This window comes from Leuciscus leuciscus (assembly GCF_965113295.1).
Source record: "Leuciscus leuciscus genome assembly, chromosome: 15".
In the NCBI taxonomy this organism is placed as follows: Eukaryota; Metazoa; Chordata; class Actinopteri; order Cypriniformes; family Leuciscidae; genus Leuciscus; species Leuciscus leuciscus.
Genome location: NC_138739.1, coordinates 30,173,717 through 30,198,265, shown reverse-complemented (window position 1 = coordinate 30,198,265; position 24,549 = coordinate 30,173,717). Strand labels below are relative to the sequence as shown.

Here is a 24,549-nt window from a genome sequence, read left to right as displayed (position 1 = left end):
CCGCTTCCGCTACCCCGCACTGGGCCCAGCCCCATGCTTGAGACGGCCCTGATCGAAATTCGACGCCCTGATCGAAATTCGACTCCCTGCCAAATTATTGTTGGAAACTGCTACCTGATTGCCTAATCCTAACCCCACCCCCTAATCTTAACTCCACCCCCACCCCCACCCCACACCTAATCCTAAACCTACCCATACTGGGGGCATAGGGGATCAAATCTGGCGGGGGTCAGAATTCGGCACAACACTGGTCTCAATGTAAGACTATTATTAGCATACCCATATGTTTGCTAAAGGTCTGTGTTGTAGAATGATATGTAGGCTACATTACCGAAGCAGAGAGTGTGAAAAAATAAAGAAAAGCAGCATCTTTAGATCTGTAGTTCATGACAAGCTTACAGGCAGATGACTGAGGAAAGACTGTGTGGTGTTTGATGGCGCGAGACGCTACTCCGATTCAAGCTGCCACAACAGGTGAAGCCTTAAGTTAATTACTGGAGAGAGGCCACACTGATGCGCTCGCTAGCTAGCTTAGTTCAGTTAAAGAATAGACCCCATCTATCACAGCAATCGATACTCGCTGACAAAGGTCGTCTCTCTTTTCTTTCATTGTGTGTGTCCGTAGGCTTACATAGGCCTACATATATGCACACATCTCACTGTAACAATGCTAGTATAGGCTATTGCTTTACATTTGGTTTTACAAACATTGTTACAATATATTACAGTGAATTTTATGTAGCCTAACAAAAATAGTACTGTGGTACCATGGTAAAGATGAAATGGTATAATAACTCCCTTTGTGTTCCACAGAGAGAAAAAAAGCCATGCAGGTTTTGGAACAGCAGGGCAGAAGAACAATGATGACAGATTTTTCATCAGTTTAATAAACAATCTGCTCATTAATTTACAATGTTATCATAGAGCCACTATGACTCACCGAATAAAGAGAGTGTTTATTTGTTATTTCGCTTAATTGTTCAAGGCAGTCATCACTAGATGCTACACGTTGCTCATTTGTCAGTAGCGGTCATAGGTGATCATTTATGCGGCGTGATTGACAGCTGGAGGCGGGAGCGCGGAATAATCGGAACTTCAATGCCCACAATCCCTGTAGACTGGGCTGCACACCGGCCGCAGCCAATCAGTGGCCGCGAACGCAGCAATTGGTCCGCTTTAATCTCTGATGTCAAGCACCAACGTGGGTCCCCGAAGGTTTGATTGGTTAGATCGGATGAGTCGCTACAACCAATCAGAGAACTACTGGAGAGTGCTCCACAGCCTCGAAGTTTTAAGGTGGTCTGGAGAAAGGTGAGGGATGTGATTTATCTCGTGTAATTTACTCTTATAAAACTTAAATAACTTGATTTATATCTAAAACACGAATAAATAAGTAGAGTAAATAAAATACAACGGGACTTGTGATATTGCTGTGCGTATTTCCGTCATTTTCCCCCGCTTATATTTAGGTAAACATAAGACCGAAGTTTGGTCAAGAAAGCTGTCAGGACACTCGACACATTCTATTCAGCAGCCTCTTTATCTTTTACAAGCTTTTATAAGTTTCTACAAATACGACTTATAAAATATGTCTTGTTTGCTATATTGTTACAAATGAAATGATATATTACATGGATGGAACTTTGTATCACATTATTTGAGAACGAATTGCCACTGGTGCTGATTCGGATCAAATGTGAATCAGATGCTGATCTTGATTAATAGTGGTAAATTGTGTTCATGCAGGTACATTTCTGATTGACAAGCCCATTTATACCATGATATGTTTATTGATTATAGATCGATAGATAGGACAAAATATGTCAAAATGTCAGAATAAGTTGTAAATGCAGCTATAGTGATACATTATCCAGTTCTTCTTTCCCTAATTGTCATTTTTATCTTATTTAAACCCTGTTTACCTCTTACAGGATGCAAAAGCCCAACCAGTTCAGGGCAGATTATTGTCAAGATGGTAATTTCCATGAAGTCTGTCTGTTCTCAGCCAGCTTCACAAGTATCGTAATAGGTTGAAGGGAGAGAGTCGTGTGAATAATTACCTGTCTAATCCGCACAATTAGATAACGGCGATTAGGGCAATACCTGACCTGAGAGGTGTCGCAGACAGAGGGATGACTAACAAGAGACACCTCTGAGGAGAACAAGAGAATGATGAAGAGATGAGAACATGGTAGGGATGACTGAAATTTTGTGTCACACTAACAATCGAAGTGAACATATTCTGGATAAATCAAGGACGTGAGTTTTGCAATCACAACTACATTTGCAAGTTTATTTCTCAAAGGGCAGATAAATGCTCCTCTGTCAGAGGCGTACGTGGAAATATGAGGTTGGACACCGTGCTTTCAGGGAATTTGCTGGCAAATTGAATCATTCCTAATCTCTCTCGTTCTCTTCCTTTCACATCCCTTGTTTTCTGATTTGTTTTTCCCCTGAGGCAAACCTCATTGCTCAGAGGTTGTTCTTTCAATTCTCAGGAGACTGATTTGTGATCTCAGTAATACTTCACTGAAGTATGAATTTTGTCTCTGATATGATATTTCTTCTAAGAATAAATTGAGACCCAGTACAAATATAAGGAATAAACATTTGAATAATTTGATGAGTGCATATTGAAATCTCTTTTTATTGCAGATTTGGCAATTCTGAGCACAGTTTGAGACATTGAGATCTGCTGTAGAAAAGACACATTTCTTCCTTAACTAGGGTAAGTGTTGTTTTTCAGTCGAAAAATATAAGCAGGACACTCTTCATTTAATCTAGGAAACACAACTGAGATATCTAATTTGTGTTTTTTCCCCTATAGGTCTATCCGTACGATGATATGAATCTTTTGGTGGTTCAAAGCAACGATCATGTATATTTGTTTGTGTGCATGTACTGGTATCTATTTCTGTCTCTATCTCTCCGTAGCTATCCTTTATCTATCTCGCCTGGTCCACCTTAAGTGCAGCTTGAGCAGGCTGTCGTGTTTGTGTTGAAGCCAACAGGCACAATATATTACAGTCTAGGGCTCACTGCTGAAAAGCCTGCTGGATCTTCCAGTGACCTGCTGTTCTTTCCTGCTTTCCTGTGTGTTTTTTTTCTTCCTCTCTAGATTTAGATTAAAAACAAAGCCCGTTCCTTTTTCTCCTTTGCCTTTTTAGACCTCAGCAAAGAAGCCCTGTAGTTTAGAGGTACTGTTACAAGGTTGGAAGACTCGAATGGAGATACGTGTTTGTTTTTGTTGCTTATTGGGGACATTTGCAGAAGGACGAGACAGCTGGACTTGATTCTTCTGATTTCCTTGCTTCTCCCTGTCTCCTGATCTGTGGGGACTGAGAGCCGGACAGTAACGGAGTGGGACGTCAGGGGATTCTGGGGGGGAAATCCAGTCTTAAGTGTGAGTAAGGGGATCTGTTTTAGGAGGACCCTTCGTCAGATGTGCTGACAGCCTTCAGCGGCTCAGAAAGGACAGAGCCGGGTTCCCAAACTCGATCTGGGGATCTGTCCCCTGGTGGAGGGGGACACAGGAGTTCGGAGGGTCAGCGCGTTGGCCGTCAAACCGGCATCCCTCCGGTGACCATGTACCCACAGGGCAGACACCCGGTAAGTGCTACGCTCTCTCGTTCTCCCACATGAACAAATGGGACAGATGAAGCGCCTGGATGTAAGAGAGACGTCTCTTTAGGCTTTCAGCCGCACATACGCATATCACCCAGGTGTCCTCAAGAGCCAGTTGATAGAAAGTTGTGTGGGAGGAATCAAACACAATGTGTGTCTTTATTAGTTTGTGTAATAACCCTTTCTCAACGCCCCCTCTAATAGATGTCATAGTGCATTTGGGCAAATGTAGAGTGGTTTAGGTGTGTATGTGGGTGGGGTTGGATAGGGCTCACTGTGGGAAGTTTATTTGTCATCTGTTATCTGTCTTGTATATTGATGTTTCTAGAATCTGCCGTACATTGCAGCCTGTTTTAAGTGTGGTTCAGCGTACAAGCCTAAACTTGTAATACATGAAAGAACAAGGCATCAGTTGTGTTTATGAATGAATGAAAGGTCCCTTGACTGATTTAGTGTGTATGTTGGACATTTCCCCCATAGACTTACTTACATTGTAAGGGTGAAGCTCACAAAACTGCCATGGAATATCCAGAATGATAGACATTTCAACTTTTCTTCTTTTTTATCAGAAGAAAAGATAATCTAGATTTAGACTAAAGTCCATTTCACATCTTCCTCACCTTTCTTAGACCTCAGCAAAGAAGCCGTCAGATGTCTTTATTAATGAATGAAAGGTCCCTTGAGACTGATTTAGTGTGTCTCTTGTTGTATATTTGCCCCATAGACCTCCGTTGTATAGGGTGAATCTCACAAAAACTATAAAGAATTGTCCAGAAAGGTTCATATTTCACCTTAAAATCATAATTGAAAAAACATTTTAGGACCATTTTTGCGTTTGAGTTAACACAGGCATTTCTTCATGAGACTACTTACATATTTTGTTGTTATTTTAGAAATTAAAGATATAAGATAGACTTTAAATGCATTTTATTTTGCCTATTTTTTCATTTCTATAATTTTTTTTATTTTATTTTTTTTGCTGAAATATGACCTGAACATTTCTTTAAGTGATTCAGCTGTAAGTACATAACTGTCAGTGGATTTTTACCCAAATTCTTATTACACAGTTTGTATTTTAACCCATTATGTTCCTTTAACAAACATACAAACATGTCCTGAGGTTCCTAGCTTGAGTGGTTGAGCTTTTTTTATGAAACCGTGAACAAACTCCAAAGGACCAGTGAAATCTTCAGCGAGGTTTTATTTTGACCCTTATGGCCTATGAAACATGACCTACACCAGTTAAAAGGTGTGAGAAAGGTCTGTGCGTGTAACCATGCATAAACATTGCCTTTTGTACTCACACCTTTTCTTTGTCTCTAACTTTTAAGAAATCAAGTCCATGTGTGAGAGTATTCAGTTCTCAGAAAACACTGAGACACATGCTTTTTTTATTTTTTTTATTAGCGGTTCTAGTTAAGCCGAGCATCACTGTTACTTTTGCTCATACTTGCTCTTAAAAATGGGGGTTCTTTTAATACCATCTGTGGTTCTATGAACATCCATAGAAACTTTTCATTGGACAAAAGGTTATTTATAGTGGAAAAGGTCTTTAGAGTATTTTAGTGTTCTTCACGCAAGAAAAAATATGGTTCTTTTAAGAACTGTTCACTGAAAAATATTATTTGGGGAACCCAAAATGGTTCTTCAATGGCTAAAGAGTATACTCATTTCTACTTGAACCAACCAACCAAAACACCCTAGAAAAACCACTTAAATCCAGTTAGAAATCCTTAACATCCACCTAGCAATATCCTGGCAACCATACCTTTAGCACACTTCAAAGTTGTACTATTCAGAGGTAAATCCATCAGTGGTTTTGTCTAACCGTTCAACACCATGCAGTGCAAATCAGATGGAGACTATCAGTGTGAGATGAGTGTGTTTGCATGTGTCGGAGTCTGCACATACCTGCCTGTTGAAAGGGTTAAGCCTGATTTGCAAGGCAAACTGCATCCGGAGGACTGGTAATTGGTTCCACTGGATTTTTGTGGTTAGTGTTATCTGAAGCAGGGGGATTGGAAGGTGGAATGAGAGGAGGTTTACTGTGCTCCGTGCTTCTGAGCCAAAAACAATAACAATAAAAAAAGCCGGGCAGGGAAAGCTCATAATCCGCTGCAGCCACACCTTCAGTTTCCGACTGTTACAGAACGCACTTTGCATGTTTTTAGGCCTGGATATTAAGAGTCTAGAGGCAATGCTGGTATTCAGTCAACATTCAAGGGTGAGAAGTCCATAGATGTCATGTGTGAGGTGTAAGAAACATGAACTGTCTGTACAGGAGGTCTGTGGATATGTTTGACACAACAAGAACCCGATACAAATAAGAGGCTGTAATATGAGTGTGTTAGCGCACGTAGCACACGAGGCGAGTTTGCGCTCTCGCTAACAGTACCTGTGTTTGCAGTGTGTGGATTTATGGCTCTTTCTTGGCAGGTGCTTGCGTGTTGTATCAGGATGAGAACATTTATATGGTTACTGAGTTCATGATCTAATGGTGAAGATGGCATAAAGAGAAAATTCAACTGTCCTTGGTTCATCAACGTTTCGTCATTTAGTTTCAGATATGATAAAAGCGGTTCAGTGAGCAAGCCAGAATAAGCCAGTAACGGCTCATTCAGAAATATGATTCTCTTAAAAGAACCGGTTTATAAGATTTATTCATTTGATAATCGGACTAGACTTATTGTGCCGTATATTTTTGATTCATTAAAAAGAGCCGCCTCAAAAGATTCATTGTTCAAGAATCTGACTATATTTAAGGTCATGCTCGTTATTCACCCCCCAAAAATCTTGGCTAGCATTTGTTTGGGAATCAGACTACATTGCTCGGTCTGCATGTTTTTAATTCAGTATAATGAATAGGCTCAAGTTCAGATTAATTTGTTCGGAAATTAGACTAGATTTTCTAAAACAAACCGGCTTGTAAGAGTCATTTGTTTGGAAATCGGGCTAAACTGGTTGAAGTGAATGTTTTTGATTCACTAAAAACAATCACATTTTTAAGAGTAATTAGTTCAGTACTCAAATTGAGAATTATATTACACTAGTCAGTGTGTTTTTGATTCACAAAAAAATGCACAGTTTGGATTTTTATTACATTTTTTGTAATCAAACTAAAAGTTAAGTTAGTTCTGGTAATAAATATGGCACCTGAAATTTCTTTTCCTCACTTCCCAACCCTTTATCATGACTTAATAGCTGCTTTGACAGTTCATACATTCTCTGATTCTCTGATTCTCTGTAACTTTTATTCATACATGTTTTTTAGTGTTATTGTGTGTGTGTGTGTGTGTGTGTGTGTGTGTGTGTGTGTGTGTGTGTGTGTGTGTGTGTGTGTGTGTGTGTGTGTGTGTGTGTGTGTGTGTGTGTGTGTGTGTGTGTGTGTGTGTCTGAGAGTGAATGCCATCTTTCTGTTGCACTGATGTGATGGCCAAGTGAAAAATGTGGCCAAATTCCATGGCCACAAAATTCACATATGCTCATTTAATGAGCTGATAGTTTGGGCTGGTTTGCTCATTTTTACTCACTGCCGTATTGTTTTAATAAATGTTTTTTTATTCTGGCCACATTTGGATGTTAAATTTGGTTTCATATCTTCACACTCTTTTATTGTCTCTCTTTCGTGTTGGTCGGAAACACAAATATAAGGACTTCTTTCTTTCTTTCTTTCTTTCTTTCTTTCTTTCTTTCTTTCTTTCTTTTCAGCTAAATCCATTGGCGATTTACTCTGTAAAGTATAAAAGCTGTTTTCTCTGCCTGCCAATCCACGGTTCCTAATCCAGTATTGGACAGCGATGGCTTTTACTCTGCCTCACAAAGCGAGCCACTCCAGAGCCGCATTGTCATTGAGTCGCCAAGATATAGTCCCGAGCAGCCACCCGATGTCCAGCATTCAATGGGGTTTAAGATCAGGTGAAAGCTTCAGATATGATGAGCAAAAGTGGAAGTGGAGAGTCGTTTAATGAGCCGGTTTGAGGTGTACCTGCTGAACTCGAGCACCTCGAAATGATTGTATCCTGGGAATTGTAGTCGGTTTGTGGGGACAAGGTCTTGCAGGACTGGGCAGGAAAGAAAGACGAGTTTTTAGAGTGCGAGATCACACTCACACGCACTCACACATTCACCCAGATCCCCCCGAGATCACACTGACACTTCTCTTCCTCCCACTCTCTGGTGATCCTCATCTATTCGTGCGCCTTTTCGCACTAAATATTTCACCAGCGGATGATTATTTCATGGATGTCTCCATCCCAGCCTGTCTGCGAGGATGCGAGCTGAAAACTGCTCCGTATTTGTCTCGGCCGTTACTCTTTCGACGTGTCTCCTCCTTCAAGCCGATTTAAGACATTGTATCCAAAATAGCAACTCGAGCAGTGATATATGAGATGATCAGAGTGGGCGATTGGGAGAGATTTCATTTCCCACCATTGTTATGGGATCTGCTCATCTCTCTCTCCCCCTTTGACCTCCCTTAGAAGATAATCTCCAGTAATTCTAGGCTAGCCTGCTGCAGCTCGTCTAAATTGTGATTGACTAGCTGCTGTCCCACATGGCTTGCTGTCTGCCTCGTCCCCCTCCGTCCAGATTAACTGGATCAGTTTTGGATTTCAGGATTCCCCCTCCTTCTGTCCGACACACACTGTTGTGTCTAAACAGACGCTCTTTTTTTATATGCAAGTTTTGCATGTATGTTTGTACTGTGTTGTGAATCCCTCCAAATTTAATAGTCCGAACGAATCTATTTTTATAATAACTAAAAGCAAAGAAAGATCCTTTATTTTTTTGTTATTTGCAGTGCTAATTACTATTGCTCATAAAATACTCAGCATTTTCATTGTTTTGATGTAAATCACTCGGCACCATTTGACCATCAGACCTGATAGGCAAGGCAAGGCAAGGCAAGTTTATTTATATAGCACATTTCATACACAATGGCAATTCAAAGTGCTTTACATAGAAGAAATTAAAATAATAAAAAGAAACAAGAATAATTAAAACAGTTTAGAAAAATCAAATGAAATACAATACAGTACAGTCGGACGAACAGCGGCACAGTGCTCATTCAGTAAATGCATAGCTAAACAGAAGTGTTTTGATAGGACAGTTTTTTTTTCTTGGGCCAGTAAGTAACCACCTAACAACCACCCAGAACACCCTAACAACTGCATAGCAACACCCTGGCAACCACTTATCATCATTCCGGAAAATGCATTAGCAATGCTCTAGCAACCACCCACAACATCTGAGCAACTGTTTATCAACACCCTGGTAATCACCCATAGCATCCTAGTAACCACATGTCAACTGTGCAGGAAATGTGCAGCAACGCCCCAGCAACCACATACCACCACCCTGGCATCTGCATAACAACTCTCTGGCAACCACCCACAACACCCTGGCAATCATTCACGACATCTGAGCAACCACATAGCAACACCCTAGCAACTGTAGTCAATGCCTAGGCTACCACTCACAATATGGCAACCGCATAATAATTATCTGGCAACTGCATAACACCACACTGACAGCTACATAGCAACACTCTAGCAACTACCCACAACACATCATCAACCGCATAGCAACACCCCGGCAACCACCCACAACATCCTAGCAACCGCATTACAAGATCCTAGCAACTGCATAGCAACAGCCTGGCAACCGTGTAGCACCACACGGCGACAGTGTAAAAGTAACCCAATTCCATGGGAAAACCGTGGCAACACAGCACAACACCCTAGCAAATGCTTAGCAACCATTCACAACACTAGCATTGTGGAAGCTGGTTCTGCTCAGAAACTACACATTTCCTTCAGAAAATGTAAAAATTGAATATTTTTGGAGAAATGATTCAATTGTCACAGTAATTTAAATGAGACACTTCCTCTAAACGTTCCAGTAATATTTAATTCCTGGTTCTTGTGTTGTGGTGTGGCGTTCAGGATAGTTACTACTCACACACACGCACACACGTGTTTGAATGAATGAGGGTCAGTAGGGATATGATGACGCTCCCCCTCCCTCTATCCACACACAAACACTGTGGGGTGTGTACTGAACTCATCCAGTCAGCTGTTCTCCTGCAGCTTAATTACTCGAAAGCTCACCGAGTGTCTGACCTCCACCGTTAGCCTAATTGAAATTTAATTGAATTTCGCTTGTCTAGACTAATTAAGCTCCTACTGAAACCGCCAATCTTCAGCCGCTCACCGGACAGCGAGCTTCAGAGAGAGAACTGTAAGCCCAGAGGAGTGCAGGACAAAGGCGGCCATTTTAGGAAGCAGCTGACAGAATGGCAAACGTGTTTAAAAATAGCAAAGGAAAGGACTCTGGTCTTAATGAGGAGGAGAAGTAGGATCAGATTAAAGCATGTAGGTCTTGCTCATAGATGGGCCCGCATGCAATGTTTTCAGAGGGAAAATGTGTGGGTGTGGTAAACATGGTAACGTGTTAAACAATTCAGAGTACTACGCACTTATTTCAGTAATCTCTGCAATTGATTCGTTAGTCTTTTTGATTCACTAAAAAGAACTGCTCAGAAGAATCATTCATTCAGGAATCAAACTAGTCTAAACTCTTTAGCTGCATCCATAATCGCACACTCTCCAAGTAGCTACTGCATTTTAAAAAGAACTTTGTGACTGTTAAAGAGTATGTTCTGTGTAGTGTGAGTGAAATTCGGACGTATACTACATCCGCCATGTTGTCATTGTCATGCGACCAACTGTGTCAGTTGAATTGCTTCTCTGCCATTCACAACTCCTCTCCCGTGGCCTCATGGGATAGTTAAGTGTCCATCGGATGTACACTTCAGATTCTCACTGGAAGTAGTAAATCATCTAGGTACTTTACTGTTTTATGAATGCTGCAAATTCAGACGTACTAGTTTTCACATACTGTATTCGACTTCTATATAGTAGGTCAGTAGACATTTACGATGCAGATGCCTGTACTCTTTTGGTTCACTTAAAAGAATGAACTCTTAAGAGTCATTAGTTTGGGTTGAGTGGTTTGTTTTTGATTCAACTTAAAGAACCAACCAGAGGAGTCATTCTTTCTGGAATTAGACTCCACTGGTCAAGCAGTTTGTTTTTGATTCACTACGAAGAGGTGACTCATAAGATTCATTGTTCAACAATCGGACTACACTGGTTCATGATCTGATTCATGTCATTGTCTAGTTAATTGGTTCGTTCGGAATTCAGATTCATAATAGTGAACCGTCTGCATTACCATTATAGTTTTTGGTTTAGTAAAGAAATGCATTTTCTCTAATTATTAATAAAGTAGAAATCATCATGCTGGGTTTGTATAGTATTTTTGGAAGGACAAATTGAATTCTGAATATCTGACGGTACAATTTCCATGCAATACTCGTAGCTGCTTATCTAAAATAAATGATTTTCTCTTGAGATTGGGAGGCATATTCGTGACTACCAAGAGTTTGGGTTAAATCTTGTGAGAGCTTTGCAGAATGAGGGTTAACACGACCCCATAGAAGTGCTACTGTTATCAAAATGTCTCTCCTCTCTTACTAAAAATGCATGAAGTGTTTGTAGTGAGGCCAAGGTCAAAGATAATGTGGTGGGAGCACATTTTCATTTGTATTTCAATGAGTCACTTTTGATAAATTAATTTACCCAGTCCAATCTCCCAGCACAGAGTGAGGGCTGTTTACTGATTTTTAAGCCATCTCTTTCTCGCTCTCCTTAGGTTCCTCTGCAGCCTGGACAGTCATTTAAGTTCACGGTGCTGGAGACTCTGGACCGCATTAAAGAGGAGTTCCAGTTCCTTCAGGCTCAGTATCACAGGTGAGATCGTACGAGCTGATTTATCTCTTCCAAAGGCTGATAACTGGCTGATAATGCTACTATATTGTACACAGCAGTATGACATCAACATTTTCATGTGTTATTCACTGAAATGTACGTTCACCCCCGTGTTGGAGAGTAACTGACTAAAAGTGGTGATGGTGCTAACCACATTTTCACTCTGGCTTTTCAAACAACAAGCTACTTTTCCCAAGAATTCGTGGTTTTATATTACATTGTTACAGCTGAGCAAACTGAAACAATAATTAAAGCTCTGCTGATCTGACCTTTGTCAGTAGCATGAGAGAAGTCTGATTCGTTTAAGTGTATTCGTTTGTGTTGATTTCATAAGTGAATCAATTTGTTCTGATTCCTTTGAATGAATTGGTTTGTTCTGATTGATTTCAGTGAATTGATTAATTCTTGTTCTCTTTCTGTGAATTGGTTTGTTCTGATTAATTTAACCTCTGGTGCAGTGACCGAAAATGTAACATCTGTTTTTTCTTCATCGGAATGGTACGAAACTTGGTATAGGTTTTGGCACTTGCTATGTGAACACAAAAAAATCATGGACATGATTCGAACTGAAAAAAAATTGTCACACTTGTGCTCCTCGCAGTCAAAAATGACCGCATTGGAAATTAATAGGAGAAGAATTTCATCTAATGAAAAATGTTGGTACTGCGGCCAAACAAAAATTTAAATAGTATTTTTGCACATTTTTCAGAACAATAAACATAAAGTTCTGTAACTTTTTTTTTTTAAGTTAACTTTTTTTTTCTTTTTCACTTCAGCAATAATCTGCCAAGTGTCGTCTTTGAAAAGAGATCATACTTAAGTCTGTGCTCTAAAGCATTCAAGATTTACGACTGTTTAAGTTGGAAATTACATTTTCAGGTCTATGCTCAATAAGTGAATAAATGGATTATAAATACAGCGTAAATATAATTTAGTACCATAAAATCCCCTAAAAATACAAAATATTGAATAAAAAACATTATCGAACTAAAATATAGTACATTAGTTTCATTGAGATAAAAGATTAATTTCAGCCATTTTTTTTACTAAGCTTTGACCATGTTCTGTCATTTTTGTTTTGATTCTTGTAAGTAAATTGAATTATTCTTACTAATTTAAATGCATTAGTTTGTTCTGATTTATTTAAGTAAACTGGATTCTTTTGATTAATTTAAGTGAACCAGGTTGTTTTGATTTCAAGTGAATTGGTTTATTCTGATTCATTTAAGTGAATTGGTTCACTCTTGTTAATTTAAATTAGTTGCTTTGTTCTAATTCTTTTAAGTGAATTTGGTCATTCTGATTCATTTAAGTGAGGTGAATCATTCAGATTCATTTAAGTGAATCAAATTGTTTTGATTCCTTTAAGTGAACTGGTTTATTCTGATTCAGTTAAATGAATTGGTTTGTTCTGATTTATTTAATTGAATCGGATTCCTTTAAATGAATTGGTTCATTCTGATTCATTTAAGTGAATCAGATTGTTTTGATTTGTGTAAGTAAACTGAATTATTCTGATTAAGTGAACTATCTGCATAGTGTCAGCATGTGAACGGCTCTTTCAGGGAAGTCAGCGTGATGTCAGATTTAGCATGTTAAATTAAGTCGTTAGCATTAAATTAACATCAAAATTGCACAATTTATATATTTTTCTACTGTGTTTTTCATTCATATTTTTCTTTTGTGTTTTTCACAGTCTCAAGCTGGAGTGTGAGAAGTTGGCCAGCGAGAAGACAGAGATGCAGCGACACTATATCATGGTGAGCTTGTTCATCCCTCATATCGTCAGATCTGTCGTACGCTCCAGTAAATACAGCATAAAAGCCCTTCTGTATTTAAAAGAGAGATTGCGTTTGATTTGATGTTAGGGGGTGTTTGGTTAACCTGAGGACACGTCAGCGGGACGACGATAGGGGTTGGGGAGATGAAAAAGTGAGAGGGAGAAGGACGGGTGATATGCGAGAGCCAGAAAGAGAGGAGGATGGAATGAAGAGAGAAACAAAGATCGCAAGCACAGACATGTAAATAATGAGAGGGAACAGCAATTCGGTGCTTGCAGAAAGCAGATAACCCAGAAGGCTATATTTAGCCCGCTAGACCTGCCATGTAGACTAAGACTTGTTTCAACAGCCTTCCCTCTTATTTGAATGCATTTGTAGTTTACCACATTTTTCTCTCTGTGCTCTTTGACGACTAAACGGAGGACTGCGTGTTCTTCTTGTTTCTCTTTAGTGAATGATTTATATGTTGATGATGGGCATGAAATAGTTTTCTGAGCTCATTTGCGATGGTGCGTTAGCCTCCTGGCTAGCAAAAGCAACAGAGACAGTGAATTGGATGATATTCAAGCATTAAAAACCTCGTTCGGTGCCATGATGCAATGGCTGGCGCACACACTCCTCATATTTTGAGCAATGCTGAAAGTCTTATCTCTCTCTCCACTATGCAAAACTCCCCAAAAATTATTTCAAAAACATTTGAGTTGTGGCATTGGTCTTAAAGTAAGGTGTTTTGATGACTTTATCCATATAAAACCATAATTTACTGACAAAGCATTATGAAATCATTTACTTGTGGTTTGTGATTAAGCTGCGGTCAGATTCAATACAGATGACTGCTTCATCTTTCAACAAAAGTTTCTTTGCAAACTCTCCATTACACCGTGCCTCGTTTATAAAAACAAAATGCTCCGAACAAACATAAAATCCTCCGATGCGATCCGGGATGGCATTAAAATAAACCATCCACTTGTTTTCGACACTGGAATCCTTTTGAAGTCTATACAGAAACACAAACGATCTGTTTTTAACTGAACACTCTTTCACTCTTCCATTTGTCTCAAGTGACTCAAGTGTGTGGAGAATGTCAGAAAATGAACACGCATCTGTATATTGTATCCAGTGTAGACAGCGTCAGTGATTATAATGGGTTCTATTTGCTTTTGACGTGCTGCGACGCTCACATTTAGTTTAGCAAACGTCAGCCGTTAAGCGACTGAACTCTGGTGGGCGGGGCCTATAGTGCGATGATGAATAACTATTCGTCGATGTCTTGCTCTGGAGGCAGTCATATGCAAATGCTTTTGCCTGTGCGATTTCACAGATCCTGCAATGTGTAAAACGAGTCTTTTTGGAGCTTGATTAAATAAGTTATTTGTTTATAATGAGGAGGACGTTTTAGGCTATACAAATTGCAGGTTGTTTTAATGGTTTAAAGGCAAATTTGATTTCTCATGTCATGACCACTTACCTCACACTTTGTAACACATCTTTCCCTCAAGGGTCAAAATGACCCGAATCCCTAAAATTATACTTACATTTTTATTGTCCAGAAAACTTATTTTATATCATTTTGATCATTTGTTTTCTATTTTAAATGAAATTTTTTGGGAGATTTTTTTGTTGTTATTTTAGAGATTTGATAGGTTTAGAGGTTTGTGGTTCAAGTGCGACAAAAGCCCTAAGGTCTTGGACCCCTCTGATGAACACTCAATTTTACATAAAAAAAAAAAAAAAAAAAGAGATTCGGGACAAAATGACCCAAGGGAAGGATATTGAGCCATGGTGCAGATTCAGAAGAATCAGATTCAAATCTGGCCTTTGACATTACATCTCTCCTTCCATAAAATCTTACAGTTGTCTATCCAATGAAACAAAAGAACCTAATATATAGAACTATGTTAATGCAAGTTCGAATCTGGCTTCTGACATGTCCTGATCCAACTCTCTTTCTTAATAATATAGTTAGGCCTAAATATTAAATCGCAATATAAATAACAAGGCTATGGCTTAAAAAAGCTTGTTGAAGTTGTGGCTTTTGTCTTGATATATTGAGCTATGATGCTCATGTGGAAGACAGAGGTACGAATTCGCTTCAGGAAATCAGTGTCAGATTGTGAATTGCAGTATATGTGTGTCTGCTGATGCGCCATCATGATCTAGCCTTTAATGAGCGACCGTCTACATGGTCACTCTGTGACCGTTATGTGTAATCCAGACCCTGGGGCGGCCGAGGATAGAAAGATGGAGCGAACGAGGGGGCTAATGCGCTGCTTTTGCAGTAACACCCCCGCCTCGACTCACCCGTCTGATGCTCTCTGCTCGCCTCCGAACATTACTGTCACAGATTGCCCTCGCGCCAGAGAGAGAGAACATAAGGAGAGATCAGCGGCAAAGACGAACTAGGAGAGTAAAAGAGTGAGTGAGAGAGAGAGAGAGAGCGCGGTGATTGAAACACAGCAGTAAAAAAAAATAAGAAAGAGGAGGGGAAGATAAAGGCTGATAGAGAAGATGAAGAGGAGAAGAACTGACAGAGTGAGAGAGACAGTATAAAGACACAGCGGGATACAGTAAGACGAAGAAAAGACGAGGGCAGAGAAAGAAAAACAGGAGAAAGAGATGAAGAGAAGGGCAAAACCAGGAAGGCAGAAAGGATAAGACGCATTTGAAAACGATTACTTCTTTGTGAGCTAAACATTTGAGTGCTGCCATGTGTGTGAGAATAAGAGAGAGAGAGAAATAAAGAGTGCAGAGGGTTTAAACAAACAAAAAAAAGATACTAATGGATTGCTCCTGTTTTGAGAGATTTTGATGCTTGTTGATGTCCTGTGATGGAAAATAACTGATATTTCCAAACCAAACAAATCAAATTGTTAAGCAAACAGCAGCAGCAGCAGTGCAATACATTGATTTACTTTCAGTTTGACTTTAACTCTCATTTAAAGCTACGGTGCACAATTTCTGCTCCGTTAGCTAATTGCAAAGATAATTTTCGAAGCAATTTAAAATGATAATTTTTTTCCCGAAACATCTTTAATTTACTTTCAGTTTCACTTTGAACTTTCACTTTGAACTATTAAGGCTTGAAACATTTTCGTCTAACCACGCAAGCTTGATTTCAATGCCGAGAGTTTGGGTCGGGACTTCTGTTTCCAGATATCACCTTTAATTTATCCATCATGGTATGTTGGTCAACAACCTAGACCTAGAGGAACATTTTATTCTCCTTTAATAGCTCACGAAACCTTTGCTGTTGTCATTTTTCATGTATCATTCAACTCACATGTTGCTCTTAAATCTTTTTATGAGACAATTGTTGACATACAGTAAGAATATAGAGCTATAAAATTAGTGCGGATAACTCAGATAATTTTGATGATAAATGTTTGAGTTCATATTGAGATTTTGGCACCTTTGAGATATTTTATGTCTAATTTTACTTTGGTATCTTGGCAAATCTGAGCACATTGTTGATATTAGGGGGTGTCGCGATATACCTGTATGATGATAACCATAAATTACAGTGTATATATCATGTTAATACTACACATAAAATAACATCCTAAATAAGCAAGTGGCAGTAACTATCTGGTTGACACTCCAACATGGTAGGTGGCAGTATTGCATCTTATGTGGTTGTTCACATAGAATGCATTTTTGCATTCCACTGCACTTTTATTAAGCGTTTCTCAATACCAAGAATATAAAATAAAACATAAAATAAATAAAAAGAATAAAACATAAAACACAACCCTGTCTTTTTTTTGTTAAATGTCAGATTTAATGAGCAATAATAACCATTAAAAAAGTATAAATATAAAAGCTTATACAATAGGAAATAAAGACAGGCAAACAATTCAGCCAAACATACAAAGTCAGCGCTTTAGTAGCCTACAACAGTATTTAAATATGTAAAATTATGAAACTTAACTTTGCCCTCAGCCAAAACGATATGCCCGGGAACAAATAATAGATTCACATATTGCCCTTAGATATAGACAAGATGAATTATCTCATATTTAACCATTATAGAGACATCAGAGCCAGCGGCAAATGTCGAGGTTAACTTATGACTTGCCGAGGTAAGGCTGGTACATGAGCGCTGAGCACCTGGTGATCGATCGCCTGGATGTCACAACTCCGAAAACGTCGGAGAAAATTTAAGTAGTCGCTATCTTTATTAATAAACCACATTTGAGCTTTAAACAACTACATTCTCACCTGAAAACTCTTACAACTACAGTTCGTTAAAATATAGCAGTAGTATTTTTAAAATGATGCGGGTTTTCTCCTCTGCCATTGACGCTTGCTAGTTGGTGCGAGATGCATTCTGGGATACCTGGCTGTCTCAATGTCGCACAAGTCACCTCTCAATGCATCCTCGTTAAAAGGGGCGGAGCAAGAACACATCTGGGGATTTGAACTGTACTTGGGTAAATGTGAACTTTGAATTGGAACAGTACTGAGGACGTAACAGCCCTGGTTCTCGATCTCTTCTAAAACTCTTCTAGATTACTAGGATCTTTTTCTCAGGAAAAATCTTAGCAACAGGAGAAAGTCTCCTTTTAAACTGAAAGAATTGAGACATTATATGCATATAAGTGAGCAAATGGGAGATATTATTATCAGAGTGTTGCTGTACACATTAATATTTGTTTGCATTTCAGTTAATAGTGTTCCTTTTCAGAAATTTGCTATACTCCTCATACTTATCTAATTATTCAAGGTTTTATTCAATTTGAAATTCAATTTAATCAAATGGCTTTCTGCAATTTACTTAATCTATAATTGCTCTGATATGAATTGGCATTCTATGAATCACGGCTCTGGTTTTGTGTGGCTGATAATGCACTCACAATTTTCCTCCGTCTGTCAGGAAACTTGCCAGGTAACTCATAATTCAGTCTGGGATTCAAGAACAGCCGCCAGCAGCACTGTCACTTACGACATTCGTGGCTTTCATATAATGTCACTTTATTGTCTGGGGAAAAAAGGAAGTATAATGAAATAATTTATGGTACAGCTTTTTCTGTGGCTGATTTAAATAATGTCTTGGATTTAAAGGCACACTATGCAGTTTCAGTTTTTCTCAAACAGCGACCCCTAGAGTCGCTGTGGAGTACTTGTATTTAACGTTACTGTCGTAAATGCCACTCACACAGAGCCGTCTCTGCACTCTTTCAACCGCGCTTTCTTCGTTTTCTTCGTCAACTCTGCCATGATTCACGTCTGAAATGCGTGCTAGTGTCTTCCATAGAGGCTGCTTCATATGTTGTTGATTTATGTGACGTCGTGCCATAAAGCAAGTCGTGATTCTCGCGAGATTTGTGGGGGCGCCACTTCTCAAACCTGCATTGCTGGTTTTGCCAGCGGCGCCCTACTATGAGTTTGTTTACCATCGAAATTATTTCGAAGCTGTTATATTAAAGGGGTGGTAAAAAAACGATTTCACTTTTCTAACTTTAGTTAGTGTGTAATGTTGCTGTTTGAGCATAAACAACATCTGCTAAGTTACAACTTTCAAAGTTTAAAGCAAAGGGAGATATTTGCTTTTAAAGAAATCAATTTCTAAGAACTACAAAAAACGGCCAGTAGGGACTACACGACATTCCTGCGGGCTTGCTGACATCACTAAGCCCAATATTTACATAAACCCCTCCTCCGATGAAGGATTCGCACAACGGCTAGTCCTGAAAGATGGAGCAGTTCCAAGTTTAAAAACAGAAACTGTTTACGGGCCACAACCTGTAAGTATGATTTATTTTTCTTCGTTGTGTTTTCCTGTAATAGTTCGTATTGTTAATTTTACGTTGTAGCAAGGAAGTAAACGAAGGACAACGCTGTTTGGCTCCACAAACCAGTTAGTTAAATGCTAACGTTAATTCATAGCCTACTTATCCGACAAACACATACAAACTTCTGTTTAATATCACCAGCGCAGCGAACTTGGAATGTTCGTGGTTGTTGTCGTTTATGTGATCAGTGTAAATTATTCTTTGATTATAGCTTTTATGTATTGTTTATCTACATGCTTGTTTATCTACAGGCATGCTAAACATGGTTTTGTGTTTGATTTGGCTACTGTTGTAAAGCCAATGTTTAGTGTTCGTATTGGATTAATAGTTCAGGCGACAGATATTTAGCTACAATCGTTTCTAAATATACAAAAGTAACAGTGTCATATAGCGATCTGCAGTCTTAAAAAACATACCTTTCTGAAACGTCCTTTAACAGCCGTTTTTGAACAGGTTCTGCTCGATCCTCTCCACTAACATTCTCTGGGTCTGATTCGGGCTCAAACTGGTATGGCAATATTGACGCCGTTGTTTACTGAAGCACAAACTACCGGTAAAGATTAGGGGGCGTGACGTTTCCGAACAACGTGCACTTGGCGGTTAGCGAATCACAACACACTGGGCCAGCTAACCAATCTGAGCCCATTGTGTATTTTGAAGGGGGGGGCTTCATAGAACGCGGAAATCATCCGACCGTTTTTACAAGGAGGGACAGAGCAGTGTAGAATTTTACCACCCCCTTAAGGTACAAATATTGCATAGTGTGCCTTTAAGAAGACAATGAATTTCTTAATGCACAACTTATCATGGTTCTGTCATCATTTACTCACCCTCATGTCGTTCAAAACCTGTATGACTTTCTCTCTTCTGTGAAACACCCAAAAAGATATTGCGTGACATTTTTTTTTGTCACTACAATGAAAGTCAATGGGGTCCAATCAATATTGTTTTGGACCCCATTCAATTTCATTGTATAGACAAAACATTTTTCAACATTTCTTCATTTGTGTTCTTCTAAGAAAGAAACAAGTCATACAGATTTGGAGTGACATGTGACATAATTTTCTTTTTGGTTGAACAGTTCACAGTCTTAAAATCTCCCATTGACCTTCACAGGTGGAATGCTCAGCATTTACATCTTGAATTCACCCCATGTCGCATTTACCATAATTATGTTTTCAGAATCTGAATTATGTGTTTCTATGGCAACACTATTAACATCAGAATGAATCTGTGTATTTTGAGGAAAAGACATTATATGTCTTTTGTTTACTTTCAGATTATTATTTACACAACAACACTGTTTTGGGGGTCTGAAAATGCAAACTTTTGAAAAAAGATACCGTTATAGTCTCCGTGTAAACTACTAAAATGTGAATTTGTGAAAATGGTGACGTCATGCATGTGTGTTATCAGGGGGGTAATCGAGCTCTCGATTTCCGTACCACCCCCGGCGGCCGCCATTGGCTAACAAGCCTTCACCTGCTGTTAGCATCCCATTGACTCCCATTCATTTTGGCGTCACTTTGACAGCGAATAACTTTACATCTGAGGCGTTTAAAGACTCCATTTGTCCATTATTTATTTCTAAAGAAACACGACAATGTATAAAATGCTCCATTACCTTGTATCTTACGTTATGGCCACGTAGAAGCAGTTTTTGTAAAAACAGGCTAACGATTGCGTCATAACCACGCGACTCTCTGGAAATTACCGTATAGACAGGAGGAGAAGCTCGCAGTCAATCGGGGGGACGTGGAGGCATAAAGTCCGATAAAGTCAAGGGAGAAGCCCATAGAGAGTCATAAAGTTGCTCCTGCTCCTAGCTCATGGACAGCTCCTACTCACGCTCTCCGTCTCTGCAAGATTCGGAAGGGAATGATTCAGATTTCTCTTGGCACAGCTACTAGAAGACTTAAAACTGTCAGACAGGCTGCTCACGTCACATCCACGTCGTCAAGCTCAGTTTGAGTCTGCGCAGTTCGCTCGGCAATCAGGAAATGAGTGCTTCTAATTTGCTTCACTTTTCTCCGTTGAAACCTATGGGGTCGCTGTGTCCAGTTTATATAGTGTCTATGTGTGTTATGTGTTCAGTCTACTGGCATGTAGTGTTTCTTTACAAAGTGACATCGCCATCTACTGGCCTGGCATAAATAATACAGCGTTTTTAGTCGCTTTCATGGATCCTTGTGAACAGGGATCATTTTGACGAAGTTATCGTCTGTATGCGAAGCTTTTCACAAACGTTTTTATTACATTGTTGTCGTGTAAATGTAATCTAAACCTAAAATTCAGTTTTTCCTCGTAAACTCTAGCATTTCTTTCTAGAAGTGCAAATATATTTAGTATTTCCTTTTTTGGAGCTTAGAGGGTGGCTATTTTTATATCAGTCAATTCAAATTGGGCTGTTTGGTGTAAATGGGGTCATGGCTGATGCGATGATCCTGAGAGTATAACCCAATGGAAATTACATCTCATCAATGTTGCCTGTCTAGTGTTATTGGATCAGGATGAGCCAATCAATGTGTCTGAGCTTAGAAGATCACAGCTGCATGCAGTACAGGAGTGGACTGTCACACACACACGCACATATACAGAGATTTCAGCAAGAGCCGAGTGTCCAGCGACACAGCAGGATGTGTGTACGAGCGACGGATGGCAAACAGCTGCCGGGTTGAACCAAGGGACACCCAGTACATTTTGCCTCTCGTTAGACCGCCGAGGACTAATACACACACGCATTGCAAAGAGAAACACACGCACACACACCACGGCTGCGGCAGGAGGAGAGGCTTTGTTGAACCTCCGCCGCACTGAGCCCCGCTACATCCGCCACATGCTGCGCGCAATCTGCTCCAGACAACACACACACGCGCACACACACACACATTCATAGACTCAGGGGATTACACACTCACGGTGTAGAATGAGAATGCACATAACATGAGAGAGCTTATATAACAACGAGACACGACGAGGGAACGCAAGAATATAAAGCCATTACGAGCCAAAAGCGTATCAAAATCCCACTGATATTCAGAATAACAACACAATCACAAAAAACAACATCATGTCATGGTGAAACTCACACACCTTCAGTTATGAGCTTAAATACACATGTATGCTATGTAAACTTTTGCATCGCCACACACAGACTTTTTTCCCTCATAATAAAACTGTGTTCTTATCCTGACAATTTTCATTGGCCCCACCACAAAAAATAAATAAATAAATATATACTTTACTGTTACTTTAATTTCCTATTATCACTGTTTAAAGCTGCTTTGAAACAATCGGTGTTGTTAAAAGCACTATATAAATGAAGTTGACTTGACTTTTAGCAACATAATCATTTTTCTGTCAAGAGCAAATGTATTTGTTATTCATTACATTGATAAAAAGATTTATTTAAATTAATTTGAATAATTTACAAATCAAAAAGTATTTTGTTTTTTAAAAAGTATTAATTTTAAAATGGTAAATTAATTAAAATAAATTAAATCAGTTATTAAATAGCAATAATAGCTGAAAACATGCTTGCTGTATAATTTCCAACTATTATTACAAATAAAAAACGATTTAATTTATTATTGTAAGTTTTAAATATTTTTTTGTGAAGAAAACTTACAAAATTACGTATCTAAACACATTTGCTCCTGACACACTTAAACAAATTTAATTTAGCTATAATTTCATACAGTTTTGCTTTTTTTTTTGAAAATGATAGCAGTCAGCATTCTTATTGAATTCAACAAATTCTCTCAATTTTGAAATTTTTTTATTTTTTTATTTTTTTAAATTTTTATATTTGTAATGAGAATTTTGCCTTTATTTGAAAGAATAATATTCAGATTGAAGATCTTTATTTGTCACATACACTTTTATATACATAATACAACCTGCAGTGAAATCTGCTCCATAAACCGTGCAAAACATATATAAAGGATAAGCATAGAAATGATAATAGAAAATAGCTAAACCTGAAGAACTGCAAAGACTGTATACAATAGAACTGAGACATGAATAGAATAGAATAGAATAGAATAGAATAGAATAGAATAGAATAGAATAGAATAGTCAAATGTACAGAGAGTGTGGCATCAACAGTACAAAGTGCTGTTTGCAGATAATTGAGAACTGACAGGAAAGAACCGGAAAAGAGAGGGATTTGACCCAGTCTGGACTAGAACTTGTGTCCCCATGAGCACAACAAATGACCAATGTCTTGTTGGGTCATGTGGGAGGTCAGTCAGCTGGTCCCAAACCCTCTTACACTTGGCCCCTGGCGATCGGACTATCTTTTATCTCTAATATTGTAACCGAGGAAGCTGAAAGTTGCTAATAAAGCTGAACATAAAAGACTAAACTGCTTTGAAGAGAAAAAGAGCTGCAAGTGTCCCATCGCCTGTCTGTCATTCAACGTTTCCTCTAGGGAGACAGCAGACACAACACACTGACAATTTCAGCTTCATTAAACGTTTTATTTACTGGACTGTGTGTAGGTCGAGGTAATAGATCACTTGTCCACAACTCCATGCTTGACTGTACATAACTCAAGGCCATGATGCTGGAATGTTCTGGAAAGTTGTCAGCGTCACGGGTTTTCTAGGTTAGCCACTAAACATCTAGAACCATTGTTGCTTCAAACCAGTGTGTTTGGCATTGTGTTAAGTTTGGCTAAAGGTTGGCCCACACTAAAGCCAGGTTCAGACTACAGGATTTTCAGGCCGATTTATTCCAGATTTACCCCTCCCAATATTCGGAGAAAAAAATCGCGTCCAGGGCATCAGTCAGTTCCGATGTTCGTCCCAGATTATGTCGTAATGTGAGGCGTTTACTGATTAAATCTTAAATCTCCCGATCTGCTCGCGGACACATCTAGCCCGCCACGACAATATCAAACATGTTTGATGTTTAGGATTTGAAATTGCGACTATGATTGCGTCAACTATAGCCAATGAGAGACAAGGAGACGGAAGTGACAGAACTTTTGAAATGGTGACCGCAAAATAACATGCAGCTGTACGGGTCTGTTTTACAACAGAGATTATGGAACGGCTGGTCGAAATGTGTCAACAACATGGCTACCTTTTATAATGTCTCCTCATTTAATGTCTACAGCACGTTGCCGCGACACAGTATCCCTTTAGTTTACATCCGTTTCTCTGAGAGATGCTAAATCTGGCATGATAATCTTAAAGTCCCCCTGTGGTCAAAATCAAGTTTTTAATGTTGTTTATATGTCTATGTGGTGTTTTTAATACGCTTTAAGACAAACCATGTGCAAATTCATAAGTGAACATCATTTCTGAGAACTTTTAAACTGCAGTGAGCCAAAGACAATCTCAAAAACGCGGTTTGATCGCTGGTGTTTCTGGCCTTCTACCATGTAACCAATCAGGTCAATGTGATCGGCAACGAGTGGATCTCTGAGCTAGTCTGAGTGAGTGGAGGCGGGGCTAATTTGCATATTCATAGAAGCGCGTATTCTAAATGAGGCAAGGGTGTAGAGTTATATTCAAG

General features: G+C 39.1%; 1 protein-coding gene across 2 annotated transcripts in view; it reads left to right on the top strand.

Moving 5' to 3' along the window:
* The first annotated feature begins 2,660 nt into the window (after positions 1-2,660).
* Positions 2,661-24,549, top strand: part of tle2b (TLE family member 2, transcriptional corepressor b) — a 49,010-nt gene continuing 27,121 nt past the window's right edge. Inside the window, exons 1-4 of one of the 2 annotated variants that reach the window (XM_082139692.1) lie at positions 2,661-2,728; positions 2,828-3,609; positions 11,338-11,435; positions 13,150-13,213. In XM_082139692.1, coding sequence (XP_081995818.1) covers positions 3,586-3,609; positions 11,338-11,435; positions 13,150-13,213 — 186 coding nt within the window. In that variant the 5' untranslated portion in view covers positions 2,661-2,728; positions 2,828-3,585. The remainder of the gene's footprint in view (positions 2,729-2,827; positions 3,610-11,337; positions 11,436-13,149; positions 13,214-24,549) is intronic. The other variant, XM_082139693.1, reaches the window with a different exon arrangement.